This window comes from Leuciscus leuciscus, assembly GCF_965113295.1.
Source record: "Leuciscus leuciscus genome assembly, chromosome: 10".
Classification (NCBI taxonomy): domain Eukaryota; kingdom Metazoa; phylum Chordata; class Actinopteri; order Cypriniformes; family Leuciscidae; genus Leuciscus; species Leuciscus leuciscus.
Window position 1 is genome coordinate 38,868,439 of NC_138734.1, and position 20,964 is coordinate 38,889,402.

General features: G+C 37.4%; 1 protein-coding gene and 1 long non-coding RNA gene across 5 annotated transcripts in view; one reads left to right on the forward strand and one right to left on the reverse strand.

The window, feature by feature from the left end:
- Positions 1-1,592: 1,592 nt before the first annotated feature.
- The window catches only part of sema4ba (sema domain, immunoglobulin domain (Ig), transmembrane domain (TM) and short cytoplasmic domain, (semaphorin) 4Ba), a 73,191-nt gene continuing 53,819 nt past the window's right edge, over positions 1,593-20,964 (reverse strand). For all 4 annotated transcript variants that reach the window (XM_082182491.1, XM_082182490.1, XM_082182493.1 and 1 more), the window contains exons 4-15: positions 20,643-20,705; positions 19,367-19,465; positions 18,600-18,711; positions 17,965-18,081; positions 16,399-16,556; positions 11,836-12,017; positions 11,238-11,388; positions 9,695-9,905; positions 8,970-9,085; positions 8,447-8,604; positions 7,478-7,566; positions 1,593-5,892 (exon numbers count right to left, since the gene is read on the reverse strand). In XM_082182491.1, coding sequence (XP_082038617.1) covers positions 5,129-5,892; positions 7,478-7,566; positions 8,447-8,604; positions 8,970-9,085; positions 9,695-9,905; positions 11,238-11,388; positions 11,836-12,017; positions 16,399-16,556; positions 17,965-18,081; positions 18,600-18,711; positions 19,367-19,465; positions 20,643-20,705 — 2,220 coding nt within the window. In that variant the 3' untranslated portion in view covers positions 1,593-5,128. The remainder of the gene's footprint in view (positions 5,893-7,477; positions 7,567-8,446; positions 8,605-8,969; positions 9,086-9,694; positions 9,906-11,237; positions 11,389-11,835; positions 12,018-16,398; positions 16,557-17,964; positions 18,082-18,599; positions 18,712-19,366; positions 19,466-20,642; positions 20,706-20,964) is intronic.
- Positions 16,563-20,964, forward strand: part of LOC309508136 — a 220,410-nt gene continuing 216,008 nt past the window's right edge. Inside the window, exon 1 of the long non-coding RNA XR_014209409.1 lies at positions 16,563-17,105. This is a non-coding gene — a long non-coding RNA (uncharacterized lncRNA). The remainder of the gene's footprint in view (positions 17,106-20,964) is intronic.

The following is a 20,964-nucleotide window of genomic DNA, read 5'->3' on the forward strand; positions in this document are numbered from 1 at the left end:
AAGTAGCCTAAGTAAAAAGGTAGTCTATGAAATTTGTATTATTTTTCATTGTCTCTCTGGCTGTGTCATTCTGCAAACAGGGCACCGCACCTTAAACTAACTCAAGTGTTTACATTCTGTCATAGTTAACTTTTAGCCTGCGTCAAATAACACACGCGCATAACGGGGGATTACCCAGAGGAACTTAATTATTTACATAACTGGATATGAGTATCGTGTTGTTGTAACTATGTCAGCTATTGTTTGTTACTTTATTTAACCTGGAAGAAACAGATAGTGATGATGACCACAACGATTACGGCTATATTCAAGGATGAGTCGTTTATATACCGACGATTGCCACACGATGGCAGCATTATTACGGTCAAATGTTAGAGCGCTCGTGAGCACTTGACTCAAACTCCTTTGAAAAGTGAGATTTATATAGGCGACAGACCCAGTCAAAAGTTTGGAAACATTACTATTTTTTTATGTTTTTGAAAGAAGTCTCTTATGCTCATCAAGCCTGCATTTATTTGATCAGAAATACAGAAAAAACTGTAATATTGTGAAATATTATTACAATTTAAAATAATGGTTTTCTATTTTAGATTAATGTGCTATAAAATATAATTTATTTCTGATGCAAAGCTGAATTTTCATCAGCCATTACTCCAGTCTTCAGTGTCACATGATCCTTCAAAAATCATTCTAATATGCTGATTTATTATCAATGTTGGAAACAGTTGTGCTGCTTAATATTTTTTTGGAACCTGTGATAGTTTTTTTTAAGATTCATTGATGAATAAAAAGTTAAAATTTAAAAGTTAAATCTTTCTAAAAATATAAATCTTTACTATCACTTTTTATCAATTTAACACAAATAAAAATAAAAGTATATTATAAAAAGCTGAATAAAAGTATTAATTTCTTTAAAAAATCACTTGAACTGTAGTGTATATTGTTACAAAATATTTCTATTTTAAATAAATGCTGTTCAAAAAAAAAAAAAAGTTTTATTCATCAAAGTATCCTGAAAACAATATTACAGGTTGTAAAAAAAAAAAAACTAAAAAAAAACATTAAGCAGCAAAACTGTTTTGTCAATATTATCAATGTTTCCAACATTGATAATAAATCAGCATATTAGAATGATTTCTGAAGGATCATGTGTCACTGAAGACTGGAGTTATGATGCTGAAAATTCAGTTTTGCATCACAGAAATAAATTATATTTTAAAAGCATGAAAACTATTATTTAATATTTCACAATATTACTGGGTTTTTTTTTTTTCTGTATTTTTGGTTAAATAAATGCAGGCTTGATGAGCATAAAATACTTCTTTAAAAACATTAAAAATAGTAATGTTTCCAAACTTTTGACCGGTACTGTATTTGTAAAGATATTTTCATAAAATAGAGCCTATGAAACCTAAAGTGTCCATAAAATGTATAAGCTGTCCGTTAGTGGTAGGTGTTTATGAGATATTACAAGTATGCCTATATCTTTTCATTAATCACATATATAATTTGATGCCACTCGACTCAAAACTTTAGGTTGCAAGTTTCAAAACTGCAATTGACCCGAATAATGTCGAATCGGTAAAAATCAGTGGGTTTATTTCTTTTATTTAAAAAATTAAAATTAAAGTGCTTTTATGTACAATATAATAAAAACAACAAAACAGTAGTGATGTATAATACAAAAAATACATTTCACAACAGGTTTTTTTTTCTTTACATTGGCAGCAAAATGTACAAATACACCTTTACATTAAAGTTTACAAGACATTAACTTACAATAGATCAGAGCATCTTGGTGCGCCATTATAAAGAATGTATCTGAGCATTTAAGAGTGTGTAACAGACTATACTGCAGTCCAGCAACTCTTATGTCTGAGTCAGCACTGAAATATGTGACTATACAACTATCTATATACGTAACTAAATCTACCGCTTGTAGGTAGCAGCTGATGTACAGTGAAGTTTTCACATTGTCTACTCTGTAAAACGGCACGCTAGTGATAATAATCAGATGATGTAAAATTTGCTTACAGTTTAAATGATTTTTGCATGATGTGTGATTTTCAAACAGAGGTCTGAGTATATGTTTATTATTACAAATACATGTTTTTTTTGTTTTTTTTTCTGTGCTTGAAATATGTTCAGTAAGTGTTTTGTGTTTGTGTGATTGATATATATATTTATATATTAGGGGACCTCTGTAGATATTAATAAGCACAGTGGAGACATACCCTTGCAGTGGACTGTTGCACAGAAGACCATTCGATATACAGTGGTTTGCGACTTTAGGTGTAGTCCACCAGAGCAGACATGCATGTGAGGTTTGCTCTTTTGTTCACGTGTTTTAGTCACAAAAAGGCTACAAGATTACATTTGCTTTCCCGCAAACCCTTTAAGTCACGAAATCTAGCTCAGAGGCTTTAACTAAACCATTCAGTTGGTACTTGCTACAGCAATGTCAGGAGAACATTCATCCCCAGACACTTTCATTCGAACCATTGCCACATTCTGTGCAAATACAATAGAAAAATTGTAAAAAAAAAATTGTAATGCATTCTGGTAAAGAAAAAAAAGAAAAGCAGAATGTAAAAACATTAAATGTCGTTCATTACCTTTCCTTACAAATACAATTGTACAACTTTGTGATCAAAGTCATTGTCCGTCAATATCACGAAAAAGTAAATGTCCCGCTTTCAAACATTCAGCATAAATTTAAATAAGACACAATGTTTCTATTGAAAGAAGAATTTTGGAACACTTTCAATCAATACATACTGTAACTACATTCACAATACAAATGTCTGTGTGATCTTTAAAGATCAATGGCGATGAAACATTACACACTTGGGTGGTGCAATATACAATGCTTGTCTTTGGGAATTTTACTGGAAATATATGTTTCTTAAAAATTATTATTATTATTATTTTGTCCGTGTGTTCTTAACTATACATTTTTACATGGATCCTTATGTTGATGCTATACTAACTTACATATGTGCGCAAGTTATCATCCCCATCCCCAATGCTTTGCAGTAACAAGTAATGTAGTGTTTGAAATCGAACCAGTATGTCACTCTTGGCAGCTGACGATTTATCACGTAGTTTCATATACCTATATGTCATTGCTCCCACCCAAAAACATCTGTTAGCCTGCTTTGACTTTAAGGTGTTATAGTGAACATGGCACTTTTTCATGAAAAAAAAAATCTGCTGGTCACTTTACACTCTTCGGGAGCATAGATCTCAAAGCTTAGCGTAAAATTGGCATGTAAAGTCGTTTTCATTCTGTCCGAATGCAAATTCATCATTCAAATTTACAACATGGCAAATATAAATGTCTTTAATCTGAGAGAAGTACACTTTTGAGTCAAGAGAACAGCTCTTGACAGATCCGTAGACCACTTGGGCTTCTGAGAGATGTGAAATGAGAGAATCTAAAAAAAAATTGGCACAAAAAAATAATAATTTGGATCGGTAAACGTTTGGTCACTTCTTTTGACTATTTATGAACTACTTCAAGAAATATTTATGTAGAAAATTCTGCTTTCATTTACTCACGTTCATGTTCTTCCAAACCTCTATGACTTATGCTGAGCACAAATAGAGATCATTTGAAAAAAAGTTTTTGTCTAAACAATGAAAGTCAGTGGGGTCCAAAACAACATTGGACCCCATTGACTTTCATTGTTAGGACAAAAAAACAACAAAAAAAGCTAGAACTTTGGAGAATGATAGGCAAGTAAATGATGACAGAATTTTCATTTTGGGGTGAACTATACCCTTTAAACCAGAGGTTCTCAACCAGGGGGCCAAACGGGCTTCAAGATAACTTAAAATTATTACAAATAAGCAATTAAATAAGTCAAAACAAACTAAAAATCAACCCCCCAAAAGTTTTTTTTTTTTTTGTCTTTAAAGAACCAGGATTCCAAAAATCTCTATATATGAATTAGAAAGCCTAATTTTAAACGTGCGATTTGTAGAAATCATCTAAATTAATATAATCGTATAATTATAAAACATTTTTTATAATTAACATCTTTTATCAGGTAGAAATTGTGAGTAAAATATTATTATTATTTATAAAATCCTTAATCCTTATCAGTCAATAATAGTAAACAACTGGGAACAGACATTCAGATTTTATTGTGGACGATGAGTGCTGGAGTCCGAAAGGCTGAGAACCTCTGCTTTAAATGATTTTTGAATTCCATTGATCAATTAGCAACTGATTGTGGTTGGGGTATAAAGAACATAGAGATAATCATATTTCTGCATCTTCAGAATGTAATTTGTGCCTTGGGATGTACTCTTAGTATTGCTAACATGCCTTCTTTGGAGTCCTCTACACATTGAAACCTCATTGTGGGCTCTTTATATGCCTCAATCTCACTTGCATACTTTATTTAACATGTGTACCTCTGAGAAGCGGTGTAGAATACTGAGGTCGTGGCATCACTTATTGTACTAGGACAGCCGTGTACTGTTTTGTTAGCTCTCTACACGATGCTTCTCCTTTATGTGATTTGCATAGTATGCCTGCTATGTGCTGAGGTCATGATGATATACTGTGCAAAGGTTTTGCATATATCATCAAAGCTTTGTTTTGATGCACCACTACATCTTACATTGTGTTGAAATGTCAGCTAATCATCTCACGTCAGGCACTATGTTTAGCAGAGACTCTATTCTAGACTAAAGTTTGAATCTTCTCGTTCACAGGACGACCAACTCTACGCAGCAGACCGAGGGATGAGATGGGAGCATGACAGGTTAGTGAACCCTGAGGGCATCGTATTGCTTTCACACGGATGCCACCAGACATTTTTTGGACGGAGGACCGGGGCGGGACGACTGGATTGGCGTCTCTCGCAATGCCCACCTTATTTTTTTCAAAGTGTACCCGAGGCCTTGCGTCCCGCTCGTCGTGGCTCTGGGTGCTTCACAGACTTGGCAGTGACTGAGAAATGTGAACAGATCACCAAGACAAAATGAGAGGAGACAAAGTGCAAAATAAAACCCAGTGATGGTACGTTTCCAGTCATTTTCAGTCTGTCCCTCCCTTGGTGCTGTTCAGTTCAGAGGCCACTATTTTTTTTTTTTTTAACAGTCATCCCAAACAAACTTAAACAATCGAGTCTTTGATTTCCGAGCCCAGTCGTACTCGAGGCCGCGGGCAAGTCGGCGAGATTTCCACGTGGCTCTCTTTTAAGTTCAATGGTCTCTTTTCGGATTCCGAGAAGCTCTTGCTGTTCTCGGGTGAGGAGCATTCGTGGGTTGGAGTGCTGCAGATGTAGTTATCATTGAGCGTCTGGTAGCCCTTGTGGTCAGACACAGAGGGCGGGATATTGTTGCCATTTAATGGAAGGCTTTCCGTGTGCTTCCCTGGAATTCGCGGTTTCTTCTGTTGCATGTTGGGGCACTCGCCTTCCTTCAGCATGGACTTCATCCTATCTCGGTTCCTGTACGCCACGAACAGCGACAGGACCACCAGGGAGAACACCAGTAAGGCACACACAACAATCAGTTCATTCCAGTACGTTTTGGTTTTCTGCGGCGACCACGTTTCCCCGGGCAGGATAATCGCCTCCCCTTGGGGCACGAGCTGCGTTCGGGAACGTCCAATCAGGGTGGTGCTTTCGTGCTCTGCTTTAACGCAATAATTGGCCAGAAGCTGTTGGTAGCCACCTTCTTCAGACCAACATTCATAGATCTCCTCCCTGTCCACTTGGGCTACCACCACCAGGCCGCCGTCAGGACTAGGGTAGACGAATCGCTCTGCGGTTTGACTGTACTCCCATCGCCTCTCAGCCAAGTTGGATCGCAGCTTGCAGGGTAAAACCGTAAATGTGTTGACTGGTATTTGTACCACATGACATGATGGAACACCTGTGGGTTAGATGGGTCTTATTAGTTGCTAATAAATCAAACATTTATCTGACAGATTAGCAAACCACCACGCAACCACTTCAATCACTTACAGTCTATCAGAGCATCTTGCCGGAGGCACTATGTAAATGTGTTTGGTCATGCCACATGCCACAGTGCTTTTGTAATTGTAACAGCTTGCCTTATCCTCATGCACTCTATAGCACTTTGTTGGAAATAAATCCTACAAATAGTGATTCACACTGTTTAGATATTGTAAAGGGCCTTTCACAGTGAGCGTGATTAAAGGGATACTCCACCGAAAAATGAAAATTCTGTCATCATATACTCACCCTCATGTTGTTTCAAACCTGTATGAATTTCTTTCTTCTGCTGAACAGAAAGGAAGATATCTAGAAGAATGTCAGTAACCAGACAGTTTTAGATACCATTGACTTCCATAGTATATTTTTTTCCTACTATGGAAGTCAATGGTATCTAAAACTGTCTGGTTACTGACATTCTTCTAGATATCTTCCTTTCTGTTCAGCAGAAGAAAGAAATTCATACAGGTTTGAAACAACATGAGGGTGAGTATATGATGACAGAATTTTCATTTTTCGGTGGAGTATCCCTTTAAGCGATGTATGTCGCGATGATGCTCTAGAACCGAAACAATAGATTCTAGAAACATTGGAACTATTTACACCGGGAGTGATCAATCGCAGTGTGATGGCGAGATTTTTTCCGCGACTAGTGTGTCGAGTTTTTTTATGAAACAAGCCGTCCAATTAGATTCCAGCTTACCCGAGGCGCTGCTGTTGCACAAAAGTGTGAGAGTGATGGCACTATTTTGAAAACCTGTACACCAAAGAAAAGTATGAATGGATGTTGAGTGTTATCAGTGGTGTTTAGGAACAGATTTATTCCTACATGTTATTTATACAGATTATCATTTCTATTCATTTTCCACTGAATTATGCGATATGGAGAGATTGAAAAGCGTACAGAGTGTACTCAGAGCTCATTCGCTCCAGAGCTTCCAATCATATCATGTGATCATAACTCCTGCCCTTCCGAATGGCGACGTTGTGTTCATTTCCTCGTTCTGAGTTCAGCACATAAACAACTGAGAGAAGCATTTCTACAGATGAAACATGAAGCCGGCTCTGGGTCCTTTTTATAACAATAAAGAATGAAAAATGCTAAGCAGGTGTTGCGTTCAGTTCATTATAAAACACTACAAATAATGCACCTGTCTGCCCATTATTTAATCAAAATCCACTTTAGATCGCAGTCGGGGGTTATTACACACACTAGATGATGGTTTCTGTGTAGTCCCAAACTTTATTTATCTGTTAATCTCTTAATTTACAGTTGTATGTCTTGCAGCGGATGATGTTAAAGCCAAATGGGAAAACCTACGAGATACATACATGAGGAGAAATGTATTCTTGGTCAGCGCCACCTATCGTGCCAGCGTGGATTAGCTGAAGGCAATCAATCGTTTTGCGTTCAGTGTGAAAGTGCCATTCGTCAGCCATTCGCTTAGCTTTATCGTGTCATGCTCAGTGTGAAAGGGCTTTTAAGCATGGCTTTTACTCACGTGGTGGAATCGGTCTTGGAGAACGAGGGTTTGTCATTGTTATTTTGCACATGGCAGTGTTGGCATCATCTACATCTTGTTGCCATTGACTAGAAAGAAAAGAGCAGAGACTAAAATTCAGTTCATACATACAGTAAACAAAACAAAAAACACTTCAAAAGTTTGGGGTTAGTAAGATTTTTTTTTTTTATTACTACTTTTATCTGACAAGAACACATTAAATTGATCAAACGTAACAGTAAAGAGATTTCTGGTGTTCTTTTGAATTTTTTATTCATCAAGGAATCCTGAACCATATCACGGTTAGCAGAACTGTTTTCAACATTGATAATAATAATAAGCACCAAATCAGCATATGTTTGATTTCTAAAAGGATTATATGACACTGAACACAATAGGCCTACTTAACCTTAAAGTAAATCTATTCTATGATGAGCAAGTATTTTAAGTAAAATTCATTTTAGTATTTTGTCATGGTTGTTCAACTGTCCTGATGATCATAATTTAGAAAAAAAAAGGCTTAATTAAAAGAATGAAATTCTTGAAAAGAAAACCTTAAGTAGTTTGACATAAATAAAAATAAATGAGCAGTTTTGTTCAAATATTATTAATATGAAAAACTTTTGTCTGCCAAATCAAAGTCATATGGAGCAACCAACATGCACAGCAATAAAACCAGGAAATGATGTCAGAGGACCCCTGCAAACCCTCATGGGATGTGTGTCAAGGTCAGAAAGTCTCTAAAAATATCAGATAATTTGTCAAGCAAGTTTAGTTCAGTTTGTAAAATATTATATAGTTCATTCCACTCAAAAACCTATTTGACAATAATGCTACTCTCACAAGTAATCAAGGTGTAAGGAAACCTTGGAAATATACGTGTTAATGTTTTAAACTGTATTTTAATACTTGTTAGTATACTAACTGGAGTGCAATAGATGCTTGTACAAGTACTGGAAATATGCTAACCTCTTAGCTGGAGCATGTTTGATATTTGAACACTGTTTCCCTGTCCAGGCACAGTAAGGATCTCTAGACAGCACACACTCTCCACAGCTCTGGTAGTTGGAGCAGTTGGCAAGAGGGATTTCAACAAGCCCAGAATAGCTGGACACAAACAACAGTCCCTGTTGGAAATGCAAACACATCAGAAATGAGACACTTTCTCATACAGTAAAAACATACAGTAAATGCTAATAGATGATAATTGCAGAGACCGAGGCAATAAGCCTTTTTAAAATAGCTCATATGGTGTAAGATATACAGATGAAGTATAGACTGAGTAGTGTGTAGACAGAGCAGACACTGTTTGTTTCCCATCTGTTCACACATTTCCCCAGAGAAGAAAACAGGGACGCAATTATCTCCCTCCCAGGCCTCACTATCTCTACGGTTGAAGGGTCCTTTTTCCGGCCGCGCTGTCATTTCACTAATGCATTATGTTCTTCAGCGTGCATAACAAGTACAATGATAGTAGATGAGTTTAAGGGACCTTTTCATCATCCAGTTCGATGTGTTGTACAGAAAGAGGCTCGGGGAAAATCACCAGCTCTTCAATGATATACATCTTCTGATTAACGTTGATGGCTTTGTGAATCCTGCCATCATCTGCAACGAAACGCAAGTGATGTGAGACGAAGCTTTCATGATTTTTATAAAGTATACCTAAGAATACATTTTATATTGTTAGTAGTATTTCAAGATTAACACTTACTGGACTGAAGCAACTTAGGTTTACTTAAAATGTGAGTATTAAATATGATACATCATGCTTTTGATGTATCAAAATTGCCCCCACAATTAAATGAACAGGGCTCTGATCATACAAACCAAGCATTTAAATATCAGACATTATTGTGATTATCATAAAAGCCGGATGTATCAAATATCATACTCACAGCTTATTTCATATACATGCGTTTTACAGAAAATTAGTAAATTATGACATTTTGGGGTGAACTACCCCTTTAAGCACTGAATCTGTAGTTACGAACCAGTATGAATGTGTAAAGCAACAGATAAAGTCATGCTGCTTTATATAAAGGTTTGATTTCCCAAGTCTAAAATCCTGGACTTAAAATCCCTTATAGTAAAATCTTAATGGGGATTAGGGCAACAATCAAAAAGCCTTTAATGCAGGAATATTAGTATAAAAATCCGATTTGCTATGGTGTATTCCTGAGCTTTGCATGCATATGCGGTGTTGTAAGACCTCACCTGTGCCGATGAAGAGCACATCGTAGGTCTTGTGAAGAGCCTGTACTCGGTGCACAGCGAGCTGCGTGTAGCGCACGTTTCGTTTGAGGAGCAGAGGCTGGCTGCGAATCACGCTGTCCATGAGGAAGTGGTCCTTCACAAAGTTCAGCACTTTATCAGGCATGTGCAGGGAGGAGGAGATCCCTTGGGCACGGGCCGCGTTGGTGATGCACTGCAGGAAGATGGAAAAAAAGATGCTTCAGAAACACTGCACAATATCCAAATCGCTCTTTTTCTCAGTGATGTTTGGTGAGTGGCGGCTTGGTTACGCCAAAATCAATGTAACTTTCAACACAAACACCAATGTCAAGTCAAGATTGGAAGTGTGATTGAAAAGGTCGGTAACACTTTGGTTTAGTGTCCAATTCTCACTATTAACTAGTTGCTTATTATTAGCATGCATATTACTAGGATATTGGCTGTTTATTAGTACTTATAAAGCACATATTAATGCCTTATTCTGTATCCTTTAATCCTACCCAAAAACCTTACTAACTATTAATAAGAAGTAATTAGGAGTTTATTGAGGCAAAAGTCATAGTTAATTGTAAGTTAATAGTGAGAATTGGACCTTAATCTAAAGTGTGATCCAAAGATCTTGTACTCAGACGACCTGAACTCAAATAATCTCTGCGTAATGCTGCCTAAGAATGAAATATGTTTGCTAGAATTGGAATGTGAAAATCTTATTACAACCGTTGACCAGTATAGAAGATGTTCTAATCTAAGTCACTATAAAATCAATGTGGACAGTTCTTATTTTTGTATGTAGGATTGCATTTATCCATGCTTCATTATTTTTTTTTTAGCCCTCATCATTTTTCATCAAACATCCTCTCCCCGTCGCAACATCTCTTCTCTGATGATGTGTGCACCGTTGCGAGAACGGGACAGTAATCTCTCCCTTCCAGCAACCTGTCACTCAGCAAAAAACGACAATGATCCAATCAATTCCTGATGGACAAATCAAGTCCCGTTCTCGTTCGAGAAGCCATTTCACTCGAATAAACATCAAAATCACAGTTTTCATTTCATGCCGACTTAAAAAATAGGCTACAAGATAGTTTTGAAGAGATGGGTCAGTTTGGTCAATTAGTCGTCCACCAACAAACTAGTTTGTTGAGATTTTTTTCGAGTATCTTTTTTCGGTGTTTCTTCTCTTAAAGGGATAGTTTACCCAAATATGTATATTTCGGTCATTATTTACTCACCTTCATGTCATTCCAAACCTGTATAACTTTCTTTCTTCAGTGGAACATAAAGGAATATATTCAGAAGAATGTTGATAACCAAACAGCTTTGGTTACCATTGACTTCCATTGTATAAGACAAACAAACAAACAAAAAACGCTGAGACATTTCTCAAAATATTCAACAGAAGACTCGGAATGACATCAGGCTGAGTAAATAATGAATTATTATTTTTTTAAACACTCCTCAAGTCCTTCACGTTCGGTTCTGTTGCGTTCCATCGAGTTGTTTTTGAACATAACACGAAACGTACCGCTCCAGGTCTGGGTTCTGGTACTTGGTGGTTGTAGGTGTACCACTGCTGCGTCTCCCGATTCACTTCCCGGTAACGTCCATTAAACGCCTCTTCAACCTGGTCCATGGTAAACGCACATACAGCTGAGCTTCCTGAAGCACCTTTGTACCTGTACACACAAACACAACATTCATTACAATCAGTCTACATTTGCATATTCATCAACAACCTCATTTACTCCGACTTTAAAGACACAGAAACGGGAGCTGAAAAATCAGAGCGCACACTAAATGAAAAAGCGTCTTATTTAACCTCAGACATAACAGGTGCGGAGGCGGACACAAGAGGGAGGCTATTCTGAGTCTCGCTGACATCTCCTGCCTGTCCCGTCTCTTTTGCCCCATGTTAATGCACTCAATCAATACCCACAACTCCCACACTAAGTACAGCAAAAGGATTCTGGTTGAGTGCCAGGCAGGGTTCAATAACAGAAATGAACGCTGGATTTCTTCTTTTTCTCAAAGGTTTAAGAGGAACACAAACATAGCCACAATGGTATTCACTGTATTATCTGTATTCTAAATGCAATTTCAGGAGATATAGCGTAATACGTTACCACTGTGAGGTGAAGACTCCATAAAACACGGTGCTCTTCCAGGCCTCTTTGCTGGGGGTCAGTACAAACATGTCCTGGATGATGTTGAAGGGGAACCCATCGTCAGGCAATGAACACAGGAGCTGGGCTTTCAGAAAGGTTGTCCATTTCTTTTGAAGAACCCTCTCTCCACCTTTATCACCCTGTGGAAATACAGATAGAAATCAGTGTTATTTTAGTTTTATATTATAGTATTTGCTCAACTGGTAGCATATGGTTTGATTCCCTGGAAACACTCAAATACTGGCAAAATGTAAACTCTGAAGTTGCTTTGGATAAAAGCGTCTGCCATGAATGTGAAAGTAAATTGAGGAGGATATGTGCAAAGACTTGTTATGAGCATTTCTGACCACGAGAGGGAACTAGAAGCTGCTGTCGATTCCAACAAGCTGGTGCATCAGCCAATGGAAATGCTGATTTATGATGGCAACTTTCTCTCTTACGTAAAGATTTAGAACTGGACAAGGACTGCAGCTTCTATCACATGTTGTGCATTAAGACTGAGTAAAACAGTGTGTTTTTGTGATTGAGGCCCTGAGGGTGTACAGGCCTCAACTTTGGTACTTTTAAGTCCCTTTAAACAAAACAGGCAGAATAATTCAAGGGCTTTAACGTCTATCAGAAGAGAAAACACAGCCAGTTATGAGAATTTCCCCATTAATATTATAGATCTGTTTTGCTGTTCAACATAATAAAAAAGAAAAGACGAAAGGGAAAATGTGATATAAGGAAATGATGTAACTAATTCTTGGATTAAAGACAATTGCTTAATCTGATACTGATTTGACTTCTCTCTTTGTTGTTAAGTATGATGCAGTATTCGCTATGCTGGAGTTCATTATACAAAAAGTACCCTAAAAAGTAAGACAAATATTGGTTTAAAAACTGAGGCAAAGTGATCTAAAGATAAAAATACTATTAGGAAGAAAAGGGCATAGTGGAAACTTAAGGGAAGGGATGTTGGAGAATAAACCCTATGACACAGGTGAAGAAGAACAAAGCCACACCATGAATCAACTCAATATTTTTGTTGTTCAGGGCAGCTTTATATTAGTGTCAACCCTCGCTCAAGCAGAACTTCATACTGAACACCTGAACAAACAAATGGCCAGCGAGATACAATCAAAGACGAGAACAGAAGTAGAAGTTTGGGCAAAGAGCAGGGCAGAGAAACAGACAAATAAGAAGTACAAATGGCCTGAACGACAGCCAGAGGTACGTAAAGCAGAGGTCCCAAAAGCACAATTTTTATTCATCCATGTCAGCTGCTCTCTCCAAAGAAAATGAGCTTTCCTTTAATTATAATATTATTGTAATCCAGCACGCAGGACAACGCCTTCCCATACCAGCAGGACCGGCAACAACACATTCCAATAAAATCTTTTAAAGGGATACTCCCACCCATCATTGAGAAGGAGAGTTTAGCACTGTAAACCTACAGCTGAAGGTTAAGTTACACTATAATCCATGAACGGCTTGGACCATCAAAATCATACAGTAAATGTTCTGCACAATATCATATAAAATTGCTAAGCTAATTCATCCATAATTGCTTTATTGGTTTTGGTCAAAGCTTATTTTAAGCAATTTTTTTAAGTTAAAATCATTTATATTATGTAATAGCAAATTAATGTATATAATACATAGAATTTTAAAATTATTATTATTTAAGGGTATTATTATTTTTAATGAGGTGCAGTGATGGGAAAAGTTATTTTTTTTAAAGAAATGCATTACAATATTGCATTACTCCTTACTTTTTTATGGAAAGTAATGTTACATTACTTTTGCATTACTTTTTCAGTAAAAAATCAGCAGCAAAGACATTGGTTAATAAAGTGAGATTAAATACATGAAGTATATTTGTGTAATTTAACATATTTAATTATTGAGAGTTTGCAATTCATAGTTTTTATTAATTTTGAGGAATACTGAATCTGTTTTTGTGCAAGTGAGATGAGTAAATGCATGCTCACATTTATGTATTTATATATAAAATGTACATGTATATATAAATATATACATATATTTAGGGTATTTCTACAATGGCAGAACAGTGGTAGCTGAAAAGTGCACCTTTAAAAACTTAAAGGAGAAGCTTCCACATCTTGTATGCAATTCATTTCAATTGAAACCAAAGGATCTGCTCATTGTCATTCTGAGTGTAAATGATATGGTACGCTTTTAAATCCAAACCCCAGGTGCAATTCAGAAAGAATCTTAAAACAATAAGGAACTGTTGCAGCACGTAAATGGATAGTTTGACATGCTTCACAGTTTCCACTGGAATTTGACATGGTCATCTGTGCAAAAGTTCACCAATATCCATATTATAGTGACACGTGATTGGAGGTAAATTAGGAGTCAAAAAGAAAAGAAACCAAAATATAGAAAGAGCAGTGGAATTGAAATCATTCTCAGACTTCAAAAGCAAGACGAGAAGGCAAATGAATCTTGCAGATGTTGCACTCCGCTCATGCACCGCTCAGAACAGACAGGGTCAGTGCTTTAACCCAACTGGCAACGTAGAGACTCTCTTAAGATTCAGATCACTCCTTGTGCGCAAATACACTGATTTGAGATGAAGAGCATAAGCAAAGGGAAATCAAAAAAGATGTGATAGGAAAGGGTTTGTGCATCGGCCCGTGAGCCTGGCTTTGTTGCATGTCACATCACAGAATGCACGACAATTAAGTCAACTAATGGGCTTTGCAGGAGTCATTACGTTTGTTTACTATATGAGAGGAGATAAGGGTACAAAACCAAGAAAATGCAGCTTATAAACCTAATCATTGCATTCCCTTCCTCATGGCTGGGCTCCAGTGGATCTGGTTGGAGGAATATGGGGCAAGCTAAAAAGGGAACCTGGGATAATGTTTAAGGTAGTGGATGCCAATAAGCAGGACACATTCCCCTGGCATTGCAACCGTTTAACTGTCAGGAGGCATTTCATGCAGCCTGTGTGATAATCCATATTACAAGGCAGGAAGACTGGAGTGCGTGAACCTTCTATCGGCTGCCACTTGGTAAATTAGCTGGTGTGAAAACGGAAACAATTAGGTAATTATTCTTAGTGAAGCTGGTTAGAAAAGCCTATTTGAATGTCATCTCTGAATGTTTCTATTCATCACTGTCATCACTGCGTTTAAAAATACCAAGGGGTCAAAGTTACCAAAGTACCGTTAGCCTCCCGCAAGTAGATGCCATAACTACACTATCTGAACCCAAAAAGTATTTTTCTCCATTGTTTGACATTCAAAATTGTTTGTATATTTTGACTAAATAGAGTTTTGACTTGTTTTCGCAAGCAAAGCTGATATTCAGACCAACAGCTTGGTTTTATGACACTGTAAAAAACAGAAGTTAAAATTTAGAAACGCATTTTAGACATGTCTTTGCCTATCTTTACAGTGCTAAACAAAGTTTCAAACAAATCCAGCACACAGTTGTATTTAGTACCTGTGTTTAGTTTCGGTGGAGTGAATGTTTCAGTGACTCACTCTTACAGACAAGCGTTTCATTCACGAATGAATCAATGGTTTGAATGAATTGTTTGAGTAAATGATTCAATGAATCACTCGTACAGACAGGTCACGAGTCACTGTTTCATTCCTGAATGAATCAGTAGTTTGAACAATTTGGTTGAATCAGTGATTTTTCCATAAATAGAGTCACTAATTAATCAGTGGTTTGAACAAACTGGTTAAGTCAATGATTCAATGAATCACTCAAAAAGAGAGTCACTTGTGTCGTTCCTGAATGATTCAGTGTTGTGAACAAATCGTTTGAGTGAATGATTCAATGACTTGCACATAAAGACATTCTGCTATCACTGCTTAGTCTGTCTGAAACAAACAAACTAACACAGACAAGCAGAGCGATACAAACAGTGAAAACTCCCGTTGCTGTTGCACTACTATATTAATGATATATTAGCTCTTTTCCCTTTTTATTCTCTAGTGAAGAGTTTGGTACTGTGCACATATGATGTCATCGGCAATAAGTCACACAGCATTTATGGTTTTGGTGATAGGCTCAAAAATAACTGGAAGCACCCATAGGATAGCTTTCTACAGGTATTATAGACCTCTTTGGAAAGAACTGTGAAGTGTTGTGTGTGTGTGCAATGCGCATTTTCAGCTGCCCCTCAAGTCAACAGATGAATGCTAATATTTGCTGAGCAGAGATAAGAATTGGAGGCGGACCAAGTAAAGGGAAAGCTCTGCATTGAGGAATGTGTCTTTGAAACACAAACCTCCTAATCTCTCTGAAAGGCAGCGGACCTCTCTCACCTCAGTGTGACACATGAAACGATCACACGGCCATGTGAGCACACACACACAATGTCCCACGTATGTGCACTAATATTAACATGCACAAACATAATGCCAGGTATTCCTTTACACTTAATTGGGGGGTGAATAAATGGTGTGTGTGTACATGTATGTAGTTGGATTACTGCAGTATCGAGAATGGCCCTCATCCAACTCCCTTCAACAATGTTTACACCGAAGTGCCCCTCACCTTACACACGCGAGCGATGCGTGACACAATGGTGTTGTCAAAGAAATCAAACTCTTTTCCCGCTTCACTGAAGAAGAAGTAAATCTTATCATCATCGCCGACTGTGTTGCCTTTGGGCAAACTCTCCTGAATGTAGGCTGAGCCCACAAAAGCGGGATCTGTGGGAGAAATAAAAACAAGTGTCAATCCACGGCATGGACAGTACACCGGGACAGCAGCGTTTTTAAGTAATGTGGACTTTATGTCCCAAATATAGCCACTGGTCCACCTGAAACCCCTTTTATATGACGATCTTTAGTTGTAGTTACCAATAGAAGATCTTTTGTTACACTATTAAAGTGCTCAGGATCGATTTTGCATATGCGTCTCTCATCAACTTTGTCACTTATGGCAAAATATTAAGCTATTATTCAGCACTCTTTAGTAAAGTGAGAAGGGTTTGACTGTGTAAACTGAAACTAAATTGATTTGTTTTGTTCTCTGTAGTCTTGCTTTATATGAATAACTCTCCGCTGTGCCAAAATGGCCTCTTAGTGGTAACTTCAGGGGGAATGATCCCTAAAGAGAACAGAATTGGGAATTGGGCCACTTATAGAACCATTTACTTGCATGCTGTTTGCTCTATTGTAGCGCCCGAGTCACTAAGAGAAAGTTCACCCAAAAATGTAAATGATATTTTAAATATGTGACCCTGGACCACAAAACCAGTCTTATGGGTAATTTCTTTAAAATTGAGATTTATACATCATCTGAAAGCTGAATACATAATCTTTCCATTGATGTATGGTTTGTTAGGATAGGACAATATTTGGCCGAGATACAACTATTTGAAAATCTGGAATCTGAGGATACAGAAAAATCGAAATATTGAGAAAATCGCCTTTAAAGTTGTCCATTTCTATTGGCGATAGTGCTGCATCCATTCACAAAAATAAATGTTTTACATATTTAAGGTGGGAAATTTACTAAATATCTTAATGGGACATGATCTTTACTTAATATCCTAATGATTTTTGCCATAAAAGAAAAATCTATAATTTTGACCGATACAATCTTTTGTTGGCTATTGCCACAAATATACCCGTGCAACATAAGACGTTTTGTGATCCAGGGTCACATATTAGATGTGAAAAACTCTAACTGAAATAAGTCGAAGTACAAAAATTGCTAAAACTAAAACCACAATTAGTTATCAAAATAGTTAAAGGTATACTGAAATACTTTTAAAAAATGACAACTGAAAATATCAAAATAACAGGTCATTCTATATATATAAATAAATACTATAAAAGTATATAAATAATACTAAATTACATGGATTGTCAATGGAGGGATAGAAATCTCTCTGATTCCATTAAAAATATCTTCACAAGTCTTGCAGGTTTAGAGGAATGACATAAAGGTGAGTATGACAGCAGTTTTACTGTGAATATAAATGACGATGCTGAGGAAGAAATTCCTTTAAGACATCAGCGCCTGGTTAAACTGAATTGCGGGAAGTTAGTGATTAAATAGCATACTGTGCGCAACTGTTAGTGAATCTGCTCTAGTGGATGTGGCTCTTACCTTGAAGCCAGTTCAGTGAGTTTTCAGTCTTTAAGGCTGTGCCCTGGCCAAGGCTTTTGTAAATGATAGGTTCGTTCCCTTGGAAGTTACTGACTGTGCCGGCATACAGTTCTCCATCTGTAAAACCATCATTCAAAGCAACAGACATTAATGAAGCAAATCAGAAAAATTATAGTATCGGCATGATCTAAGAACGCACTTAGACCAGTGTTGTTATTGTTAACTAAATCTAAATCTATATAAAATTAAAACGTTTTCGGATCATTAAAATTAAGCTGAAATCAAATAAATGATTAATACCAGATCAATAAATAAATATTGAAGTTAAAAAACTGAAACAAAAATTTGAAAAGTTGCCTTGGAAACTTAGAGTGTGTTCACACTTGGCAGATTTGGTTCGATTAAAACGAACTCTGGTGCGATTGCTCTGATAGTGCGGTTCATTTAAATAAGTGTGAGCGCTGTGAAAATTAAGTCCTAGGTGAACCAGGATTCAATGTATCTTTTTCTTTTTTGGTCCAGACCAAAAGAACTGAACTACAAGTGTGAACACACCCTAACTGAAATAAACAAGTTTTCGTTTTATACAGTGATGCCAAAACACTGAACGTTACACATCTTTTTGTAGCACGTACCAGCCATGATGGCCGTGGACTTGTATTCAGGGTTGAAAGGACACCGGCTTCGACCGTCTTCGGTGACGATTTCTCCCATTTCACTGCGCACCAGGGAAAAATCCGACGTGTTCTGGAGGGAAAAAGACAGGGAAATTCTTGTAAAGACAGCAAGAACTGTCTCTTGTCTTGACTGTCCTGACCGCTTACTGCCTGTGCAGATCTAAACAAGGACCTTATTTTGCCGAACAGAACGTCATGTTATTGAGATAAGTCTGAGGAGATAGTAAGAACAGGGTGAATGCACTCAAACCGAAGGGATGATGTGTGTACTTTCGACTGTGTGTGGGCCAAGGATCCTGATAAAAAGGAAATTTGGAGGGAGTTGCGGCAGGACGCACTTCGTTTGTGTCTTTATAGGGGCATAAAGGTAAAATGTAAATCTGCAAACCATTTCAAGGGACAGCTGTCACAGAATCAGCTTGTGTATGCAAAGTACACTATCCTTAAGCTTCAATCTTACTGGTCCGTGTCGACCCCTCAAGTGCACAGACCAATCCAGGCATCGTCTCCAGAGTGAGGGGTCTAAGTAAAGTGCAGGGCAATAATCATTTCTCATCCGAATGGCATTTACCCTCGGGGAAAGCGGAAGAGTGTATTTCTGAGGACATTTTGATTGACTGAGTAAATTACATGGATAATTAATTCCTCCCCTGCAGTCTGTTAAAAGCATGGATGGAGGTGGTGAGATCCTGCAGCAGAATAGAACAAAATTAAACAGTACTTACGATGTATGCGCAGATAGGGCTGAAAGCATACGTTCCACACACGTACAGGTGAGTGCTGTTCACACGCAGTAAAATCTTGATGTAATTGAAGCAGTCAGTCTGGAATGAGAAAAAGGAAATGCATAAGAGAAGGAGAGACAGACAATGATTTGAGACATGCATGTGACAGTTACTAAAGTGCTGGGCATCGTTGCACCTATTAGATCACTTGTGTTGCATCCGAAATCGAATACTTCCCCACTATATAGCATGTGAAAAACAGAGTAGTATGTCTGAATACATAGTATTTGAAAAGTCCCAGAACTATCCCATGAGGCCACGGGAGAGGATTTGTGAATGGAGGTGAGGCGACGTAACTGACGCTGGTAGGTCACATGATAATGACAACACAGCGGATATAGTCCGGATTACATTCATACACACATTCTATATAAATCTATAAATTCGATACTATATAGAATATATTTTTTTAAGGGTCGCAGAGTAAGTTCAAACAGTACACGATTTCGGACGCACCGTTGGAGACTTACGACTTTATTTCTTTTAAATTCTGTTTTGCTAAATATCTTTTGTCCATACAATAGAAATAAAAAAAATTCCCAAAACCTGTTGTGTCCAGGTTTGCAATGGCATGAGGGTGAGTAATTGATGATGAATTTTCATTTTTGGGTGAACTATCCCTTTAAGAAAAACATTTTTTTTATATATATATATATTTTTTACATATGATAGTAGTCCAAAGTAATTTTCAAAGATACCAAAAATTCATGAACAAAGAGTTTGAACGTTATATGAGGGCAAATTTAAGCACCAGGCTGTGTGCACAAGTGTTGCTTGGCTGTGGCTCAGAATTTGTTTTCACATCACTAGGTTTGATCTAAATCCTCTGTAATAGTCTGGGAGAGGTTTCTGGCAGCTGCGTGTCATCGGTCTCAAGAAACAGCAGTTATTACTGTCTTCATCAGGGTCCTAACATCCATCCAAACCTGGCTCTCAAGACAAATCAATCTGGCAGCAAATTAAGCATGCGGATTATTAATCTAATAACAGCCCTTATGCCGTGGGAAGCTTTCAGGGAAATTACAGTGTGGACGTGTCAAGGCAATAACGGATCCTATGAACTGTAAGTGGTGCGACGGGCAGTTTCTCAGATTCAAATTTTGCCCAACATCTACTTTAGAGACCTACTTCATACTTGAGTTACAGTAAATGAATCGACATGAAACGTCATGTGTATACAGACATCTCTCCACTTGGTTTGATGAATATCTCTTACCTGTAAGTCTTTCCCTTTGAAACTGCACTCGTCTCTCTTTCTCTGTGGCGTGCTCCATGTTAACTGAAAAAGTGAAAATCGCAAGCTGACTGAGTGGAGCAGTCTCGCCAGCTATAGTGCATTTACAGAAACATCATGCATTAACAAGCACATTTGCATTGAGTGGGCCTACAGTGAGTCACCTTGGCTGTAACATAGCCTTTCTGTTATGTTCAAAATGAATCAAGCAACACAAAATATTTGCAGTGAACTGTGAAGGTCTATTTATGACTTAAAAAAGTTAATTTGTTGCAAAGTTTGATGTCAAAATACAATAAGGAGT